Source organism: Gouania willdenowi, chromosome 9 (assembly GCF_900634775.1).
Source record: "Gouania willdenowi chromosome 9, fGouWil2.1, whole genome shotgun sequence".
Lineage (NCBI taxonomy): Eukaryota > Metazoa > Chordata > Actinopteri > Blenniiformes > Gobiesocidae > Gouania > Gouania willdenowi.
In genome coordinates, this window is record NC_041052.1 from 36,829,592 (window position 1) to 36,847,700 (window position 18,109).

General features: G+C 39.3%; 1 protein-coding gene across 3 annotated transcripts in view; it reads right to left on the reverse strand.

Moving 5' to 3' along the window:
- Positions 1-1,178: 1,178 nt before the first annotated feature.
- The window catches only part of fam222aa (family with sequence similarity 222 member Aa), an 80,352-nt gene continuing 63,421 nt past the window's right edge, over positions 1,179-18,109 (reverse strand). For all 3 annotated transcript variants that reach the window (XM_028458636.1, XM_028458637.1, XM_028458638.1), the window contains exon 3: positions 1,179-3,173. In XM_028458636.1, coding sequence (XP_028314437.1) covers positions 1,732-3,173 — 1,442 coding nt within the window. In that variant the 3' untranslated portion in view covers positions 1,179-1,731. The remainder of the gene's footprint in view (positions 3,174-18,109) is intronic.

An 18,109-nucleotide genomic window follows, 5' to 3' on the forward strand; every position in this document is an offset into this window, starting at 1 on the left:
TCATTAATTAACGTTGCGTATATGGGACTGGTAAATCAGTCGAATGACAGAGTAAAAAAAAAAAAAAAAAAATCTGAGGATTTTGAAGAAAGAAGCTAAATGCACACACAAGCATGCGTTCAACCTCATACGCACATTAACACACGCGTTAAGTTATGATGATAACCTCCCAAATCACTTTCAGCATGGTAACATTAGTCTTGAATAAGCTTTAGGATTATGTGTATATTCCAGTGTTGGCTCGGAAAAAACAAGCTCTTCAAACAAAGCAGCAGCGACGCCTCACGACAGGAAGTCAGAGACGGCACTTCAGCTTGAGGAGGAATTATCAAATAATACAAACAAAAATGAAAATAAAATCAATGACAAAATAAAACACAGCTGAGACACTTTCCCATAGCAGCCAAGACATATAATATACCTACGAATATATCATAACGAAAAATAGGTTCAAGTTTTCCAAGTTTTCTTAAATATATCATATTCCAAACTACCCAAATCCAAACTTCAAAGTTAACAAAAATCAAGCAGTGCAATTTATATATGAATTAGAACAGCAACAAAAACTAATATTGGAGTTTTGTTGAATTAAGCTTGATGCCTGCCTGTGAACACATCACGTGCACACAAACAGGTGTGTGTATGTACCGGTACTGTTACAGAGGTTTGGGATTTGAGAACAACCCAAACTTTGGCCCTTTTTAAGACCATTTCAGTGACAACCTACACAGTAGCATCATTATAGGGCGCGGATTATAAAGTTGCACATGCTAAAATAAACAGCAACATTTTCACATTTAGCATCAAACCACATTTAAAAAACAAATGTGATTTTTTTTTTTTTAATGTTACATTTGGCCAGATTTACAGCAATATTTGTGAAATTTGTGATATTGTTTTTCTCGTAAAAGCATATTGTCAATGTTAAATATAAATGTTACATCTAAATATAAATGATAAATCTAAATGCTAAATATTAAATGTAAATGTTAAATCTAAATCTTTTCCGTCAATCATTATGTCATTAAACTTAATTTACATATTAGCTAAACATTTTGTTTCACCTTTAGATTTAACATCTAGAATTTATATTGAGGTTTACATTTTTATTTAAATGTAACATTTAAATTTAAGATTTACATTGAACATTTAGAATTAACATTTAAAATTTACATTCAACATTTAAAATTTACATTTAACATTTAGATTTAACATTTAGATTTAAATGTAAAAGTGACGTTATATTTTCACAAGAAAAGTAAATATCCCAAATTTCAAAATATTGCTGTAAATTTAGTCAAAAGTAGCATTAAACAAATTCTTACTCGTTTTTTTAAATGTGGTTTGTTGCTAAATGTTGCAAAATTTGCTGTTTATTTTAGCATGCGCAACTTTACCATCGGCATTCCATACATCATTCGTAGCATTTGGGAAAGGAATTACAAGAGTTTATGTCAAGCTATGATTCACATCAAAATCAAGTCCAGGTGAAGAAAACAGAAAATTCTAAAAAGGAAAACAATCAAGAGATCCCAATTGCAAACCACGCAATAAAAAACATCATGAGAATGTTGAAATCCTTATTCGAATCAGGTCATTTTGTTTGTATTGAATCAACTTCACCAACAACTCTGCACTCCAAATATCACCTCTGTTTTCTAACTTTAATTTGCTTCACTAAAGTCCAGCTTGTGGTTGGTCACCGAGGCAGCCCCTCCCCCTCCCCCCTCTCTATCTGTACACAGGGAGGCGGATGTGTGCGTGCTGGTGGTCTAACAGACGTGGTACCGACACAGTTTCGTAGCCTTTGCCGAGCATCTGCTCCTTGATGCAGGGTGGGTGGATGTCATTGATTAGGTACTCCAGAGACTGGAGGCTGCTGCTCAGCACTGACGTGTTACACAGGCTTTTGCTGGGCAGGCTGCAGCACATCCCTCCCCCGCTGTCGATGGCAGGGTGGTGTTGGTGGTGATGGGGGTGGTGGTAGTGGTGGTGAGGGTAGCCCATTTCTCTGTGGCCAGTGGCCGGCCCTCCCGCCGAGGTGCCCAAAAGCTCCTGGGGGTTGTAGCAGTCACTGTCCGGGGTCACCAGCACGCTGTTCCAAGGCGGGGCGAAGTACTGACCCACTGAAAAGTTCCCATGCATCCCTACACAGTTCAAAGGGGAGGAGCTAACTTTGTCCATGCCGCCTCCTCCGCTGGCACTCGCCGTTAGGTGATAAGGTCTAGAAGAAGAAGAGGACACTTGGGCAGCCATAATTCCCCCTCCTGGGACACAGGTTTCCGGAGACTTGCTTATGGCCCCCCCTCCCCCGCTGCCTCCACTGTACATACGGAGCACAGCGTGCTGTTGTTGCTGCTTCTGCCAAAGAATATAGTCCATACTGTCTGCATATACGCCAGTCTTCATGGCCTCTGCGTTTTGGGCCGTCAGCCCTGGCCCTGTGTACACCATGTTAGCCTGAGGACCCATTCCGATCACGTAGCCTCCCCCTGACGAGGTGGAAGAGGCTCCCATGACAGTTGCGGTCTGTTTAGAGGGGCTGGAATTTGAATGTGTAGTGGGCGCCCCCTGACCCACCTGCTGCAGAGCCTGGGCCTGGCAATGCTGGTTGATCTGATAGATTATACTTTGAATGGAGGGGAGGTTAGACTGTGCGGGCATGGCCAGGCCCCGGCCCCCGTTTACAGACATCACTGAGCCAGCTACAGTGACATTTGGGGGGACTGAGAGTCTGGAGCCCTCAGGAGGTTTTGAGGACCCCGTGTGATAAACCATCTGGCCATGGCCACTGGCTAAAGTGCTATTACTAGGGGCTGGGTATGGGGCGACAGCTATATGCACTGGAGATAGTTTAGTCCGTCTGCCTTCTGAGTTCTTTAAGACACCTTTTGAAGGGACGAAGGTGGAAGTCAATGATGACGATGATGAGGCCTTGACGATGGCAAGAAGGCCGTGGTGGCCACCTGTGTGGAGATGAGGGTAGGGAGCGTAGCGCTGTCCTGTGGTGTCAAAGCCATTCACTGTCCTGTTAAGGTGCTTGTGCTGGGGAACCCTGATGTTTGTGGGAAAGATTTTAATGCTAAGTGGGTTGTTGGCTGTCTTCTGAGCGTAGGCATCCAGTTCTGCCGCCGTGGGATAGCGAGGAGAATGTGTGGGAACCACCAGCTCACCTGCAACACAAACAATAAATAAAAACTTAGCAAAAAAATTAAAAAACCTGGAGAACAAATATTAACCCTCCGAGTATCCTCAAATATTACTAACATGTTTAACCCTTGGGGTTAATTTGACCGCAGGGATATTTGCCTCCAGAAAATTATTTTCAGAAATGTATTAACCACGTTTTTGTGTCAGGCACTTTGTCAGTTTTAGAGTTAGTGTATCTTGAAAATCTTCCATCAAAATATTTTCTAATTTGGGGTGCAGATTCATGACTCTTACATAATGAACCATATTGACTGATGTTGGTGACCCCCCCTTTCCTCTCATAAACATATTTATTTACTACCTCAGACTAGAATGACTCAAAATCAACACAATCCTATGTCTCAGACACATTCGCTTCAACGTCACTTTCACTGTGAAAGAGCTGTTCCAAAACCTAATTTCAAAGAGCAACATTGCAATACACACAGAGCACAATGAGGAATTAATTGGATAAAGGGCTGCAATACAAGCTTTTATAGGTTTGCTCCTCTCTTAGCATGAACTACCAATGTCCTTGAGGGAATACCCCGCCCTCCACAGCGCGGGACATATTAGTTCTACTTTGGCAGGTGTGAGTAGTGGGTCAAACATAAACAAAGAGATACACGTACACTCTGGGTTCCTACAGCTTCAGTCCAATTAAATTCAATACTTTTTAAAGACTTTTTTAGACTTTTTAATGCAATTTGAAATTACATTTGAGACCAACTTCACAGTAAACACAATAGGGGGAAAAAACGCCACATTAATTACATAGGGTTAGGGTAAATTTTTCATGGGCTCTAGTGCAGAAGTGCAACTGGTGCTCCCCAAAGTAAATACATAAAAATACACAAAATGGCAGTAAAATACACAAAAAAAAACAGACTAAAGTAAACAAAATCACTCCAAAAACATGTAAGATTACAACAAAAAAGCCAGAAATCTATAAAACAACAAAAATACAAAAAATAAAAAATAACACTAAGAGAAATCTTCGTTTACATTCCTCATCTTTTTGAAAGATGCTACAAGCATGAAGGACATCTGCATAGAGTCCCGCAGCAACCACGTCACTGTTTTGAAGTTGGTTTCGCTGTCATGACTGCACAATGCTACAGTATTATATATATATAAATTATATATATATTAAAACTAATAAGACTGATTACAATCGTAAAATCAAACTTATGTGTTAAAATGCAAGACTTAAAAAATTGATTTAAGACATTTTAATGACAATTAAGGCCTTATTTTTAGTTTCATGTTTAATGTTTTTTAAGACTTTTTAGGGATCCTCTGGAACCACACGCACACATGTGCACGTGCACACGCACACACAGGGAAAAGAAACATCTTAAAGCAAACTGAGGGATGTCAATGATAAGTGAGGAAATTAACAAAAACCCATGTCACTTGAGCATCAACATACTCCTCTAGACAAGGCTGTGGATTCATGTCATGTCCTTTCCATCCTATTTTTGAGCTTTCCATCTCATTTTCATACCCTCCTGTGAAAGTTCATCCCTAGACAAATGGTTCTTTTTAAAAACTCATTCTGTCAAAGCCCGGCACCTTAGGCGCTGTTAAATCAGTGCATTGTGAAATTAATTCAAACTCTCTTTAGCATTTAACTGGGTTAGCCTTGGAAACCAGGCGAGGAGGGATGAAGGGGATAAAAGCTTGTTAAATTGCAGTGGCACATTTGAGATTTACAAGCGGTATCACTTACTGGCTTTCACCCTCGGCCACAGAATTTTTTACATTTATTTAGTCCAAAGGGAGGTGGAGAGGTCCTTACACAAAACAATCACACAACCAGGGGGAGTTAGTGGCCTGGTTAAGGTGAGCTATATTTAAGCAACGTCTTTTCAAGAATACTTAAGTGGTGCCATTTTGGTGATAGTCTTGTCTTTACTTTGATCAATGAGCAGCATCAGCATTTGAAAAGACCTATTTATTTTGTATCATGTTGCAAGGAAAAACCTGAATACATTGAGTTTCTAATGAACAAAGTTACATCACATGAAGAAAACAAAACTTTAGCTAAATAAATCCAATCAAATAGATGAAATCTCAAACCATCAATCAACATGGCCATTGTTAGGATTAAGGGTGTCCTGATCAATATTGATGCCGGATATTAGTCCGATATCAGCATAAAAAACTAGTTTGGGATTATATAGGCCTGCATCTAAAATCTGCGATATAAGCACTACCATACAGAATTTGTTTGTATTGGATTTATTGAAATTTTCAGAGTCTTTTAATTGATTTTATTCAATTGTTGTATATTCTTACATTTAAGGTTAAAATGTATGTAACCCATTGGTTAATAAATAATGGGTCAGTATTACAGTATTTTGTGCCATCTTTGGTAATAGACAGTATAAGTCTTGACTTTGGTCAGGTATCATCTTAAAATACTTAAAGTACATGTTTTCTTATTGTAATGTACAAGATCTCTGAAAACATGTGACGTGTTCTAAATGTTTATAATGACCGAAGAAATAAACTACTAACTAAAAATGAATAATAAAAGTATCAATGATTCGTGCTGGTATCATATCGGTGATATCAGTATCAACCAAATCTCAAGGCAGCAATATCGGTAGTGGAGAAGTTTGATCAGGACATCACCCAGTTAGGATATGCTTTTTCATTTAAAAGATGTCAAAACATCAAAATTGCTCGTTATTTTCTTCTATCGTCAGGTGAAAATAACTAATTGTGTGGAATGGGTATGTAATATTGTCCTAAATCGATCGAAGGCCCCTGAATCAAATCAAAATCAAATCGTGTGTGGCAGAGTTTTTTGATATCATCAAATATTGTACAGTTGTCCAAATTATCCTTATTGTATGATCAAGAAACTGGTTTATTTATAACCCTAGAATACGTACAACATTTGTCAAGTGGCACTGCTTGAATTTCAAAATTCAATTCCCTGGAGAAGACGATGAATGAGCCTGCGAGTGGACTTCACTCAACGAACCAAGTCCTGAGCTGGCAAACAGGGAAATGCTTCATCTAAAAAAACCTCCAATATATGTCGTCGTTTGAGGGCTGGGCATGTAGGTGAGGGGCCGCGGTGAGATTGGATTTAAACGACATTATTCAGGCAATTTCATGGCTACTTAACTCGGTGCAACAAAAAGGGTGAGGGGCTGGGGTAAAAAAACTCAATTTACAAGCAATATATCAACAGCCACCAATGACACACAACCCCCCTTCAAACATTTTTATGTAAAAGCTAACAAAATGAACAAAAATTAAGTGGCGTCAGCAAATGTCCCGGCGACCTATGGAGTCTGCTGCCAGCGACGAGGACTCACTCCATTTCCTTTTCAATTGCAAAATCATTTTAAAGAGACTCCACAGCCAAGTAGACACAATTCTCATTTCTATGCTCCCATTACTGACAGCATGGTGAGTTCATTTCCACATCCCTTTGGGTCTCCAACTGTGAAAATGATTACATCTACAAGATCCATATCATGAAGGAAAAAGACAGGGAATCTTACAACCAGGGGGAGAAAAGATAACTCCTAATCAACAACACACGTTCGTAAAACCAGACCATATTTTAAAAGAGAATATGAATGTGTTGTAATTAAAGACACAGACTTAAGGAACAGCCTGGGAGAGTCTGGCCAGCCGATCTGAAATCTAAGCAACCTTGCCGAGGCTGAGCTCTGCCTCCCCAGTGACAGCGGTGCCATCTGCTTTGATGTTCTGAGTCGCACAAGAAAACTGACAGAAGACTTATTTCATTTGCTTAGAAGAGAGAAAAAACATTCTCATTTCAAAGCACAACGCTGGTCCACATGCAAATGGAAAGGCAAGATTTTCTAAACGTGGGTAAAAAAAAAACATCTTTGATCATCCAATGGTCTAAATGAGCAAAGATATCTGGCTTTCTGGCAAATCAAGGGCCTGTGCCCTGCTGCCCCATACGCCCCCCAGCTGCAATATGCCCATCATTTCACCTAATTACTGCCACATGAGGGAGAAAAAAACTATCAAACAGCCAGGAAATTCATTAAAGGGAGGCTAATTCTATTCCTTCTCACTCACTGAGCTCATATTTTCCACGCCTGAGCCAGAATTTTCTTGCGAGAGAAGAGAAATCCCTCTCCCTCCGTCTTTTCCCAGCTTGGCCCTTGTTTGTCAATAGGCAGAGCCCTTGGCACACCAACCTGGCATCAAAGGGTTTCACACTTCACAGGTCACAGGGATTAGAGGCCTTTCAGAGCCACAAAACCCATCTCAGCTCCACAAAGGCTTCCGGTTATTAGAACCCACAGGCATAAAAGGGAAATGAGGAAGAAGAGGAGGCAAATGAGCATCTGGATGCTTCTGATTCTGGTTTCCTCTTTTTAAAAAGTTCCACCGTATACATTTTATTGCAAAGTTGATTACAGTAAGTATAGCCACAAACCAGAGCATATTCCCTCTTTTACGCTCGCTGGTGTGCTCCGTGTGTTTGATGTGCAGCCTCTCCACATCTCTCTCCTCCAGAGCAGTAAGTCTATAAGTGGGGACATGGAGGTTAAAGGAGCGAGTCTCTTTTTAGGCTGGCACTGTGACTTATTGGTTTAGGCTGCAGTAGATCATAGCCATGAGCAGCAGCAGCATACAGATGGTGCTGGCTGATAAACACCCTCTGAGGCAGACAGCCTCCTCATAAGGTGGGGGGTGTTTCCTGCACCTGTGCACATGAACCCTCCAGCGTGGTCGTGCATGCAAACATAACGCAATGAACAAAAAGTCAAAACGTCTCCACGCAAACACATGTATGCACACAAATCAGAAGATGTGCACCTGCATCTGCCTGCAGTTGTGCGTCTCATTTGCCACGAGTGGAGCATGTTGTTATCCTGTGCTCTGAAATGTAGGGCAGGGACAACAAGAGGTGCCTGTGCGGGCGACAGCCTGCGGTGCCTCCTGGGCTAAATGCTTCACACTCGCTTCATTTCAACATGCGACAGCCTTGTAAGGATTAATTATTTCCCCTGAGGATGAAAGAAAATGCTTTTTCTCTTCTTGAGAGCAGGAGGTACGTGTACTCACAAGCACATGAAACAGCTTATAGTAAATGAGGAGGAAACCCAAGCTGGAACTGTTTTTACAAAAAAAAAAACTTTCTTATGAAAGAACGCAAACAACCCAAGCATATTGTGATGGTGGATGATAAATTGACACGGAAAGCTCACAATGCTCACACAAAAACAGAGGTGTCTAAGAACAGTTTTATTCTAAATTCAGCAACAAAGAGATGAACAACTTCAATCAGAGTGGGGCCCACAAAAATGTGATCGTCTGATCCGAGGGCCACATCATTAACATTCATATTAGCATTTAAAATAAAGACCAATCTGAGCTTTAACACAGGAAGAAGGGTTTTGTCTTTGTAGTCCTTTGATATGGGTTTACTTGATGTTTTTAGATGTTTTGTGTGTTTTTTTTAATTCATTTTGGCTATTTTCTTCTCAATATTTTGAATTATTGCTGCCATTTTGTATGTTTTTGTTATATTTTTTGTTTTATTGTTGTCTTTTTGTGTATTTGTCTGTCATTTTGTGCAATTTTGTTGACATTTTGTGTGTCTTTGAAGTCATTTTTTGTTTAAGTGGTTTCTTTAGTGTGTCTTTATTATCATTTTCTGTACTTTTGTTCACATTTTGCTGTTGTTTTCTGTGTTATGTTGAACTTCATATAACTTCCAACTTCATTAATTACAATTTTGTTTTGACCGAGGGCTGCATGTGACCCCCGGGCCGCCAGTCGCCTATGTCTGAGTAAGGTCATGAGAATACTGTATTGGTCTTTTATTTTGCCTTATCTTTGTTTTTGTATGGGAATGTAGGGAAATATATACATAAGCAATATAAAACCATGATTTTTATTGCATTTTTATGTTAGAATTATTCATAAGGCAGGTTACAGAGAGCACACAAGCAGTTTGTTTATTAAGTCAGGATTGTTAAAACTTAGACACTCACAGTTATGTTCAGAGAAATATAAATAAATAAATAGAGCATAACCAGAACATTTGGAAAAGTTGATTGTTTTTAGTTCAGAGGATGGGAACCACAGAAGGAAATATAATGTCAAACATGAATTTACATGAACAACGTTAAAGCAGACGTGCATTTCTGTTGTTTGGGTCAAAATGTGGAATTATTTAAATAGTGATATAAAGAGCTGTTTGAATTAATTTAAGTTTAACAGGATGTACAAAAAGGGACTCCAAAGACAATATGAACATGGTGATAAGAATTGTATTTGTTTTCCTATTTTGGTGCTGAGAGTAGATGTATAAGTCCTTGAATTTGTTAATGTATTATTTATTAATTAAATTTATTTAATAATGCTGTAATATCATTATCTCAGCTAGTTTAAACTTGCCAGACCATTTTTTTTTTTTTTTTTTTTGCATGATTTGAAAAAAGGCATACTTGTTGAATGCTTGCATTTCTTTTGTATGTATTATTGGAAAACTTAACTTGATTGTTATTTACGTTGGGCATAGAAGCATTTTTGCTTCTGCCTGTTTCAGTCTTGGTATATATTTTTAAATTGTGATTTATCTTTGAATATTTTAGACTGAAACATATAAACTGAAACTGAATATTAGTGATTGAGGCATTATAAGATTTTTTTCTTCTCCCTGCTTCTTTCTGGACATGGAATGTAGCAAATCTCTATATTCCTTGTGAAAAAATGGTGATCTTTACAGTGGCAGGACAAAATGAAACATGATTGAACCGCATCTGAGATCAGATAAACTCAGGCAAACACATGCATTAGTTCTGAGGGATCACGCGCCAGGGAGCGGAGATGGGAGCGAGGCAATTAATGGGCTGACCTTCGTCCTTAATCACCCAGTGCCTGGAACACAATGCCCATGTGTCAGGGCAGCACATCCCTAGATGCCACCCCTCATTAGCACGACGCACGTGGAGGGAGAGGCTATCTGTGCAGCGCTACACTCTCCAGCGGTCAGACACAGATAGCAAAAGCAGGGATTGGATACCATAGCAGCATGGAGCTGGACTGAGCTGCAATAGGCCACGATACCATCAAGAAAATCCCATTTCACCCAGAGGATGGCCACTTTCTATTCTCTGCTTTTGATTGGCGTGAAACTCCCCAAGCGCAACGTCCTTGGTGTACCACAGTGTCACTGTGATTGGGTGTGTGGTTGTGTGTAGACAGGCTTGTGTGCCAGTGTGTGTGTGTGTGTGTGTGTTTTGTGAAGGGGGGTACCCAATTCTGAACACTCAATTAACACTCCTTTAATTAGCCAGCAGCACATTTTGAATTCTGATGAACTAATTTTCTTGGTGTGAGGGTGGATGAGTTGTGTGAGAGTGTGTGTGTGTGTGTGTATATATGTGTGTGTGTGTGTGTGTGTGTTGGGTAAAGATGAGGTCCACTGGGTACAAAACAGCAATAAAGAGAGAACTGGTTAGATTAGACTGTAAAAAAAATCCATTAGTGGAGGCAGGGGGTCAGATTATGTTGATCACAAGAAGAAGAAAGTGTGAGAACAGGAGCAATGTTGGTCAAGTTACTTCCAAGAAAGTAATCCAGTTACTTTACTGATTACTTATTTTAAAAAGTAACTTGGAACTTTAATTACTTTATTTTATATAATTAAAATAAGTTTCAAAAATGTGATGCACAAAATATTAAACAGTAGACCTTTCAGCTTGATTCTATTTTTTTGGCATGTTCCACTTTAGTTTAGGGGACACCTATTAACTAGTTGCTTATTAGCATTAGTAACATATTGGCTGTTAATAATTAGTTATCATTAAGTACTTATTAATGCATTATTCTTATTAATGCCTTAATATACACTTAATGGCAGTCTTGCAGTCCAAACAACGTTAACCTAGCATGTTGAGATTGTAATTCATATACAACAGCTTCCTTACTTACTACTAATAAGTAATAATTATGAGGTTATTGAGGAAAAACTCTTAGTTAATGGTTTACTGGTTTTATAATAAGACCATGCAGAATAAGGCATTAATACATACTTAATAATGACTAATTAAGAGTCAATATGTTTCTAATTTGCATGCTAAATAATGGTTAATAGGTGCTCCCTAAACGAAAGTGTTACCAAAAGTGGAATCAAATGAAACCATCTCTTTTAAAATCTTGTTTTATTCAATTTTGTAACACTATGCACTAGGGCTGCACGATTATGGCCAAACTGATAACCCCAATTAGTTTTTATCAATATTGTATTCACGATTATAATAATTATTTATCATGTTAGGGAAAAATACTTTAAAAAAAAAAGCAATATATGAACAGTTTACAGTGCAAAATGAAGCTTTAAATGTAAATTATACCAAAAAAATTATAATTTAGAATTGAAAATGTACCAAGGGTTAACTGAATTAATACACTATTACAAAGCGCTTTTATGAAATACAACTCATTGGAAACAATTACAGCTCACGGCGCTCATCAATCCACCAAATTACTCAAAGCTGTCGCTGACTAATGGTTGAAAAAGCTCACATTTTAATTGTAAATATTGTAGACGATCACGTTAATTTAATCGTGATTCTGATTCAAATTCGATTAATTGTGCAGCCCGACTATGCACATTGCATCAAACAAAAACAAAATCAAATGCAACAGTTTCTGACTTGTAGAACATTGTTGAATATTTACACTTATTTACTGAACATTCCACCAAATATTAACTTATATTTATGACTTTCTTTGCTAGCTTCAGACGGTAATTTTTCTACGATGCGAGTTTACGGTGGAAATTGGCAACACGTCCACGACAATGTAGCCAGCGACGAGCTTCGATAGTTCAGCAGCATGAACTCCTGTCGCAGCTGAAGTGTATTTTCACCTGTTTAGCAGGAGATGATGGACCTTCGGTGGAAGTGGATGTTGATCTGGGGCTTTCTCAGTTTGTTTTACATTCCTGTGCCGGCTTGCTACGAGCTTACTCAGATTTGAGGTGGAATACTTCGGTAGATACAAGCCTTCTTCCCACGCAGAGTGCACAGCGGACGCTAATGTTTTTTACGGAGTCAAACTCAAAGTAATGTTGTTACTTCCTAGAATTAAAAGTGGCTTAGACATGCTCTCTCTCTCACTCCATGTTCATGTGTGTTGTTATCTTGAGCCACTTACATCACTGGTTTGAGACTTCAGTGGCTGACAAGAGTTATAATGCAAAAAAATAAAACTAAGAAAAAAAAAAGATGGTTATAAAGTGCTATAAATCATGAGACGCTCAACAAACAACAGAGTAACGCAGCCTGTTTGCGGGAAAACAACTTTTTTTTCAATTATAATCCTTTACTTTACTTGTTACTTGGGAAAAATAATCAGATTTTAATAACACAATGGTGCCCATCACTGGACAGGAGTAAGGTGGTGGAGAAGCAGAAGAAGAGAAAAAGATAGGGAGTCGGAGTCTGTGCGAGAGAGCACCAACAAATCCAGAAGACCCCGAGAATGCTTTGAATTTTAATTAGAGGTTTAAATGAATAAGCAAAGGGGGGACATCTCAAAGGACTGAGATGCCCTTGCCCTCGTTTGTTGGTGTTCCAAGTGTTGTAAAATTATAAGCATGTTGGAGAGGTTTCTTTAGAGGGAAAAAAATGCACCAGCACATCAAAAAGCTGAAAGCCGTATCTCTACTCCACATGCTGCGTTCCCTTCTGACCATGTACTGGTTGAGCAGAGGATAAGGACTGATTTAGATGAAGGAACAGAGATGTTAGTTTAAACCAACTCCTCACAGAACAATGAGTGAGTGATTTACATTAACATCACAGAAGACGTCAGGGACGACCTCTGGAGCAGTAACGATAACAGAAAGACCAAACTAAGCAAAGGGTCTGTTTTCTCTCAGCAACGGTCCTTTGACAGCCCTGTCAACCCTGCCCTTACTCTGCTCTGTCAACATTCAAGCAGCAGCTTGTGCTCACTAGGGATGGGTAGCGGAGTCAGTACTTTTATAGATCTCATTGGTAGTAGGTACTACCCGTACCGATTCAAGTATAATCCAACAGTACCGTGTTTTGGTACCTAAACGCATCCTTGTGACTCTGAAGGAGCGAAGAATGTCTTAATTTCCAAGCATGGGTGCAATGAGTGTAATGACGTCAGCAATGACTGACATAAAACACTCAAAAGAATGGCTCCACTTTTCAAACTGCGATGTGAGTCATTCCATGTCGTTTCACGCACTTTGGCCTCTCCAGTGAAAAACTAAAAAACAATAAATTATTATAACACTGAGGCAAGATACAACGGCCTCATGCAAACTAAAAATAAAGAAAAATCATTTTATATCCCAAGAAAAAGTCATGTTTATACTATAAATTAAAACAAAGATCTGATTTTTTTTCCCACATGCAGTTATGGGCCAATGAACACTGGCCTCTGCATGAACCCTTTGATTAGACCTAAAAAAAAATCTAAAAAATTCTGACATTTTTACCAATTGTTCCTTAATAATTAAATCGAGACATTCTACATTTGTTGTTTGATTGGATCAATACTAGTTTTGTGGCCTATTTAGTGAGGTGGGTATGTGTCGATTTTCATGCGTCCTTATTTTTCTTCCATTTTCAGCTTCTGATATCTCAGGGACGACACCACATAGGAAACTGAAATATGATATAGTAATACAGCTCCACCTACTCTCTCAGAATATACAAAAATATCTGCTATACATTTTATCTGGTGGACATGTCAGCTCCTCAAAATTTGGAAAAAAGTTTGTAGGAATTTTTTTACTATTTTCATTGGTCCATAACTGCACGTGAGAATGGAAGAAAAAACAGCTATCAGTTTAAATGTATAGTATAAATATGACTCTTTCTTGGGATATAAAACAATTTAATCTGAGCTTCGCATTTGTCTGCCCGAGTATGTTTGAGCCTTCTGTTTATCTGAAAGAGGAAAGTAATTCACAGTCTGTTCCCCTGACCGTCTGCAGTAGACGAACTCTCAGCAGAGAACATCAGCTCCATGACATCCTCTCCTCAGCTTCCTGCAAAAAAAAAAGGGGTTGGACGTCCAAGGAAGCTCCAAAAGCAGCTTTGTTTCCACAACAATACCTGGGCTGCTAATGGAGGTGTCATCTGGTACAGGGCTGATTAGTCAGCGATTACAGCCAGCCCTCAATTGCCGTGACAACTGCTGCAAACACAATGGGCCCTGATAAAGCCAGCTGTTTGGTCCTCTGCAATTAACCCTGCATACCACTCGTCTCCGACAGAGCGCTGCCTCTAATTGACTATCGGGCACACAAAGCAGGGGCTGTCGGCCAGACCCCCTGGACACAGCCCCCGCCTCTCCGCTGAGGTGGAGATGATAATAATAGAGGCGTCCCGCAGACTGGGCCGCCAGTCAATCAAAGACTCAGAACCCCACAGGAGCTTCCTGAGGAGAGAGAGGAGGAGGAAGCGCATGTATGAGCTGCTGATCAACAGGGTAGAGCAGCATTGCAGGGGGCAGACATGTTGAATATGCCCTCAGCAAAAGTACTAATCAATCCAAGTGCACGTGAGAAGAAAGAAAACCCCGCTGCTTTGCTTGATATTGAAATATCCATTTTTAGGAATGCACATCCCCCCCCTTCTGTTCTTCTCCAGGCTGATTTTCTGCACCACAGCCACAGCAGAGAACAAAAATAAAGGCAATTATTTGTCAGGCTTTTGCTATCTATAATTGCAAAGATAAAAGAACAAACAAACAAAAAAAAAAACGAGCCGCAGTGATTTCTACATTGATAGAGAAAACGTCATTAACATCAAACAAATGCATAACCATTTGTGACACGGAAAAGTGGGAACAACAAAGTCCAATCTCACCTGAATTCACATCGATTATGTTCACGTCAACAAATCAAGCTTTAAAAATGGTGAAGATTGGATTTAACAGCAGAAAACTCAATTACGTCATTTGCATTTATTCAAATGGATTTCTGTAAATAAATGCAGTGGTGGGACACTATTTTTCACACCATTCTGCATCACATTTTGGGCTTTTAACCAACCAACAAAGAGGATAATGAGAACGTTAAAGCAATCTGCACATTGATCCTCTACAGGCATGCAAGCATGGCTCAATGTCAAACATAGGCTACATCAGTGGTTCTCAAACTTTTTTTGGACCCCCTTTCTCTAACCACCACATTTTGCCTAGAATTCTGTGAAAAAACAACTATAGAGCATCATGATAAAATGAGTGGTAACACATTTCAAATAATCTCATTTTGTAAAAGTGGAATGAAACAGTATTTAGTGCATCCTGAATAGATTTATTTCTATAGTTTTTAATAATTTCCCATCATCTCCTCCTGATGTGGGACCAAGACTGACCTTTGTATATTTTTTCTTATTTTGTGTGTTGTTGGTATTATTCAAACTATCTCAGTGTGTGTGTTTTTGGTGTCGTTTGGTTGTTTCTTATGTCGTTTTTTATGTTTATCTGTTATGTTTGTGTATTTTGTAGTGATCTTGTGTCTATTCTTTTTGTTATTCAGTATATTTCTCACTTATTTTGTATGTTTTTGTTGTCATTTTGTGAGTTGCTGGTAATATTATAAAACCACATTTTTTCTCTCTCTCTCTCTCTCTCTAGTACCCCCTGTAGTGCCATTGCGTACCCCCATTTGAGAAACATTGGTCTACGTTTATCAATGTGAAAAGAACTGTAAACAGGAACTAAAACTCTTAAATCTTATCTTTCATTAAAGCAGTTGTCATTCACCCTTTCATCCTTCCTTTTTTTTTGGCATGGACAGAAACTGAGTTGAACTTCCTCGCTGGACAAACATCAGCATGGGGTCACTCGCCTCCAACCATGCAACACACGTGAGCGGCTCAAGCTGTGCACTGAGACACAGATTAGCTTCACAGGTACACACAACTGCAAAAACACCTTCATTTTTCCCCCCAGCTTTTCTTTTAAGGTTATAAAGTTTACAGAGATTATGGGCCCAACGTGTCCAATTAAATCCCCTCATTAGGATTAGAGCGTAGAGATCTTGAACCAAGAAATGTAAAATATTACACCATCAGGACACTGCTGTGTTTACATTTTCTCGTTAAAATTTATCTCCAAAGCCAGATGTTCTTGAATCAGCAATGAAAATTAATTAGCTGGTTTGATGTGGCAGCAGCAGCAGCAGCAGCACTAGCAGCACTAGCAGCAGCCTCCTGCTCCTTCCAGACAGACCTGGCTTTTTATGGGCTGTAGGGGAAATTACTAAGAACTGATTGATCCTGAAGGACACCTCTTTAAACATGGCGGACAGTAACGGATGCGTGCAGGCATGCACGTACACATGCATGCATGCAAACACATGTTAGAACTGCCCACGTCTTTATTAACTACAAACTATCACCAAAAAAAACTTTCAGATTCTGTAACTTCCTAAGACTTACTTTTATGTTTTTATTTCTTTTAAAGAGTAACTAAATGCTGAGGTTCAGGCTGACCTGCCACTAGGCTGGTAAATCAAAAAGCACCTTTATTATGGGCAGGGCTCTCGGAGCAGTTAAGACACACCCAGTCTACGCTATAAAATCTCCAAAGAAGAATCTACGCTATGCTAAGTAGCTACTTAATACTCCCAGAAGGTTCATTTTGTCTCCTTTTTGAGTACTATGTGACTTTTTTTCAGGAATTCTACTTTGATCTCCTGAAAAAAATAACTCATGAAGACACATCAAAGCGATCAGCAGATGCCTCTGAGGAAGACTGGCAGTTGACACTCAAAACATGTCATGAGATCAAAGTAAATTTCCTGAAAAAAGTAGTATGAATAAAAGAAAACCTTAAAGGTGCAGTCTGCAACTCTTATAAAAGTGACTTTTTGTTATATTTGCTAAAGCTGTCACTATGTAAGGACAGCTTTACATCAAACTAGTAGTTTGTGTGAAAAAACATTGAGTCCTCCCTGCTGCTCCTGCTGCCTTTGGCAGATTGCCAGAACGCACCACGACCGAGCAAAAAGAACCAATCAGAGGCAGGATTGTGTTTGATGGGCTGTCTGACAGCTGTTGCTCACAGGCCCCGCCCCTTTCCCGGGGCTGTAGTGCCGGCTTTTTTTACAGTGTATGGTTGGAGGAGTAGAAGATGGAATTAGTGACTTTTCTGCTTGAAACGTAATTACTGCTGCTTGATTTACATTATGTTTGATTTGTAGTTGTTGCACTAGAACTCTGTAGTGCGTGTGTTGTTCGTGTGCGCGCAGCAGCCTCTGTGTGGGCTGCTGTAAGTGACACTGTGTTGATGCTGAGGTGTGTGCACATAGAAAGAGAAGCACTACAGTAATATGCTTTTAACAGTGCATGTTATATTACTGTGAGTTTGCTGTCGGGCTAACGTTAGCTTGTTAGCTCCTCTGAGGGAGGGACTTTGGAAAGTTTGGAGGCAGGGCAAGATAGCAGCGGGGAGGGAGGGGGAGAGAGGGATCTGAGACATATTACTCAATACTCACTATAATTCTCTCAAACTACTCAGCACAGATTGCAGATTCCACAGGTGCTAGTTTTTAAAGAAGGGGTGGGGCTAACACTAGTGATGTAAGAAGCTACCAAAATGTCACAAACCACCATTCTCAGCCAATAGCTAAATTTGATTGTAACAGCCTGGTTTCAACTCATTGAGGGCAGTCACTCTTACATCTTTACAACAAAATATGTTACATTTAAATATTTGAATAAATGAATTGGACAAGAATCAAACAACAATACTTCATACCCAAATAGGTTTTTTTCTACAGCAGAAAATGTTTTTGGATTTAGTTTCACTTCGAAGCAGAACAAGAGACTGACCACAAACTTTATGTTTTATGAAAAAAAAACAATTATCAATCAAACTGGGAATAATTCATTTGATATTTTTGGAT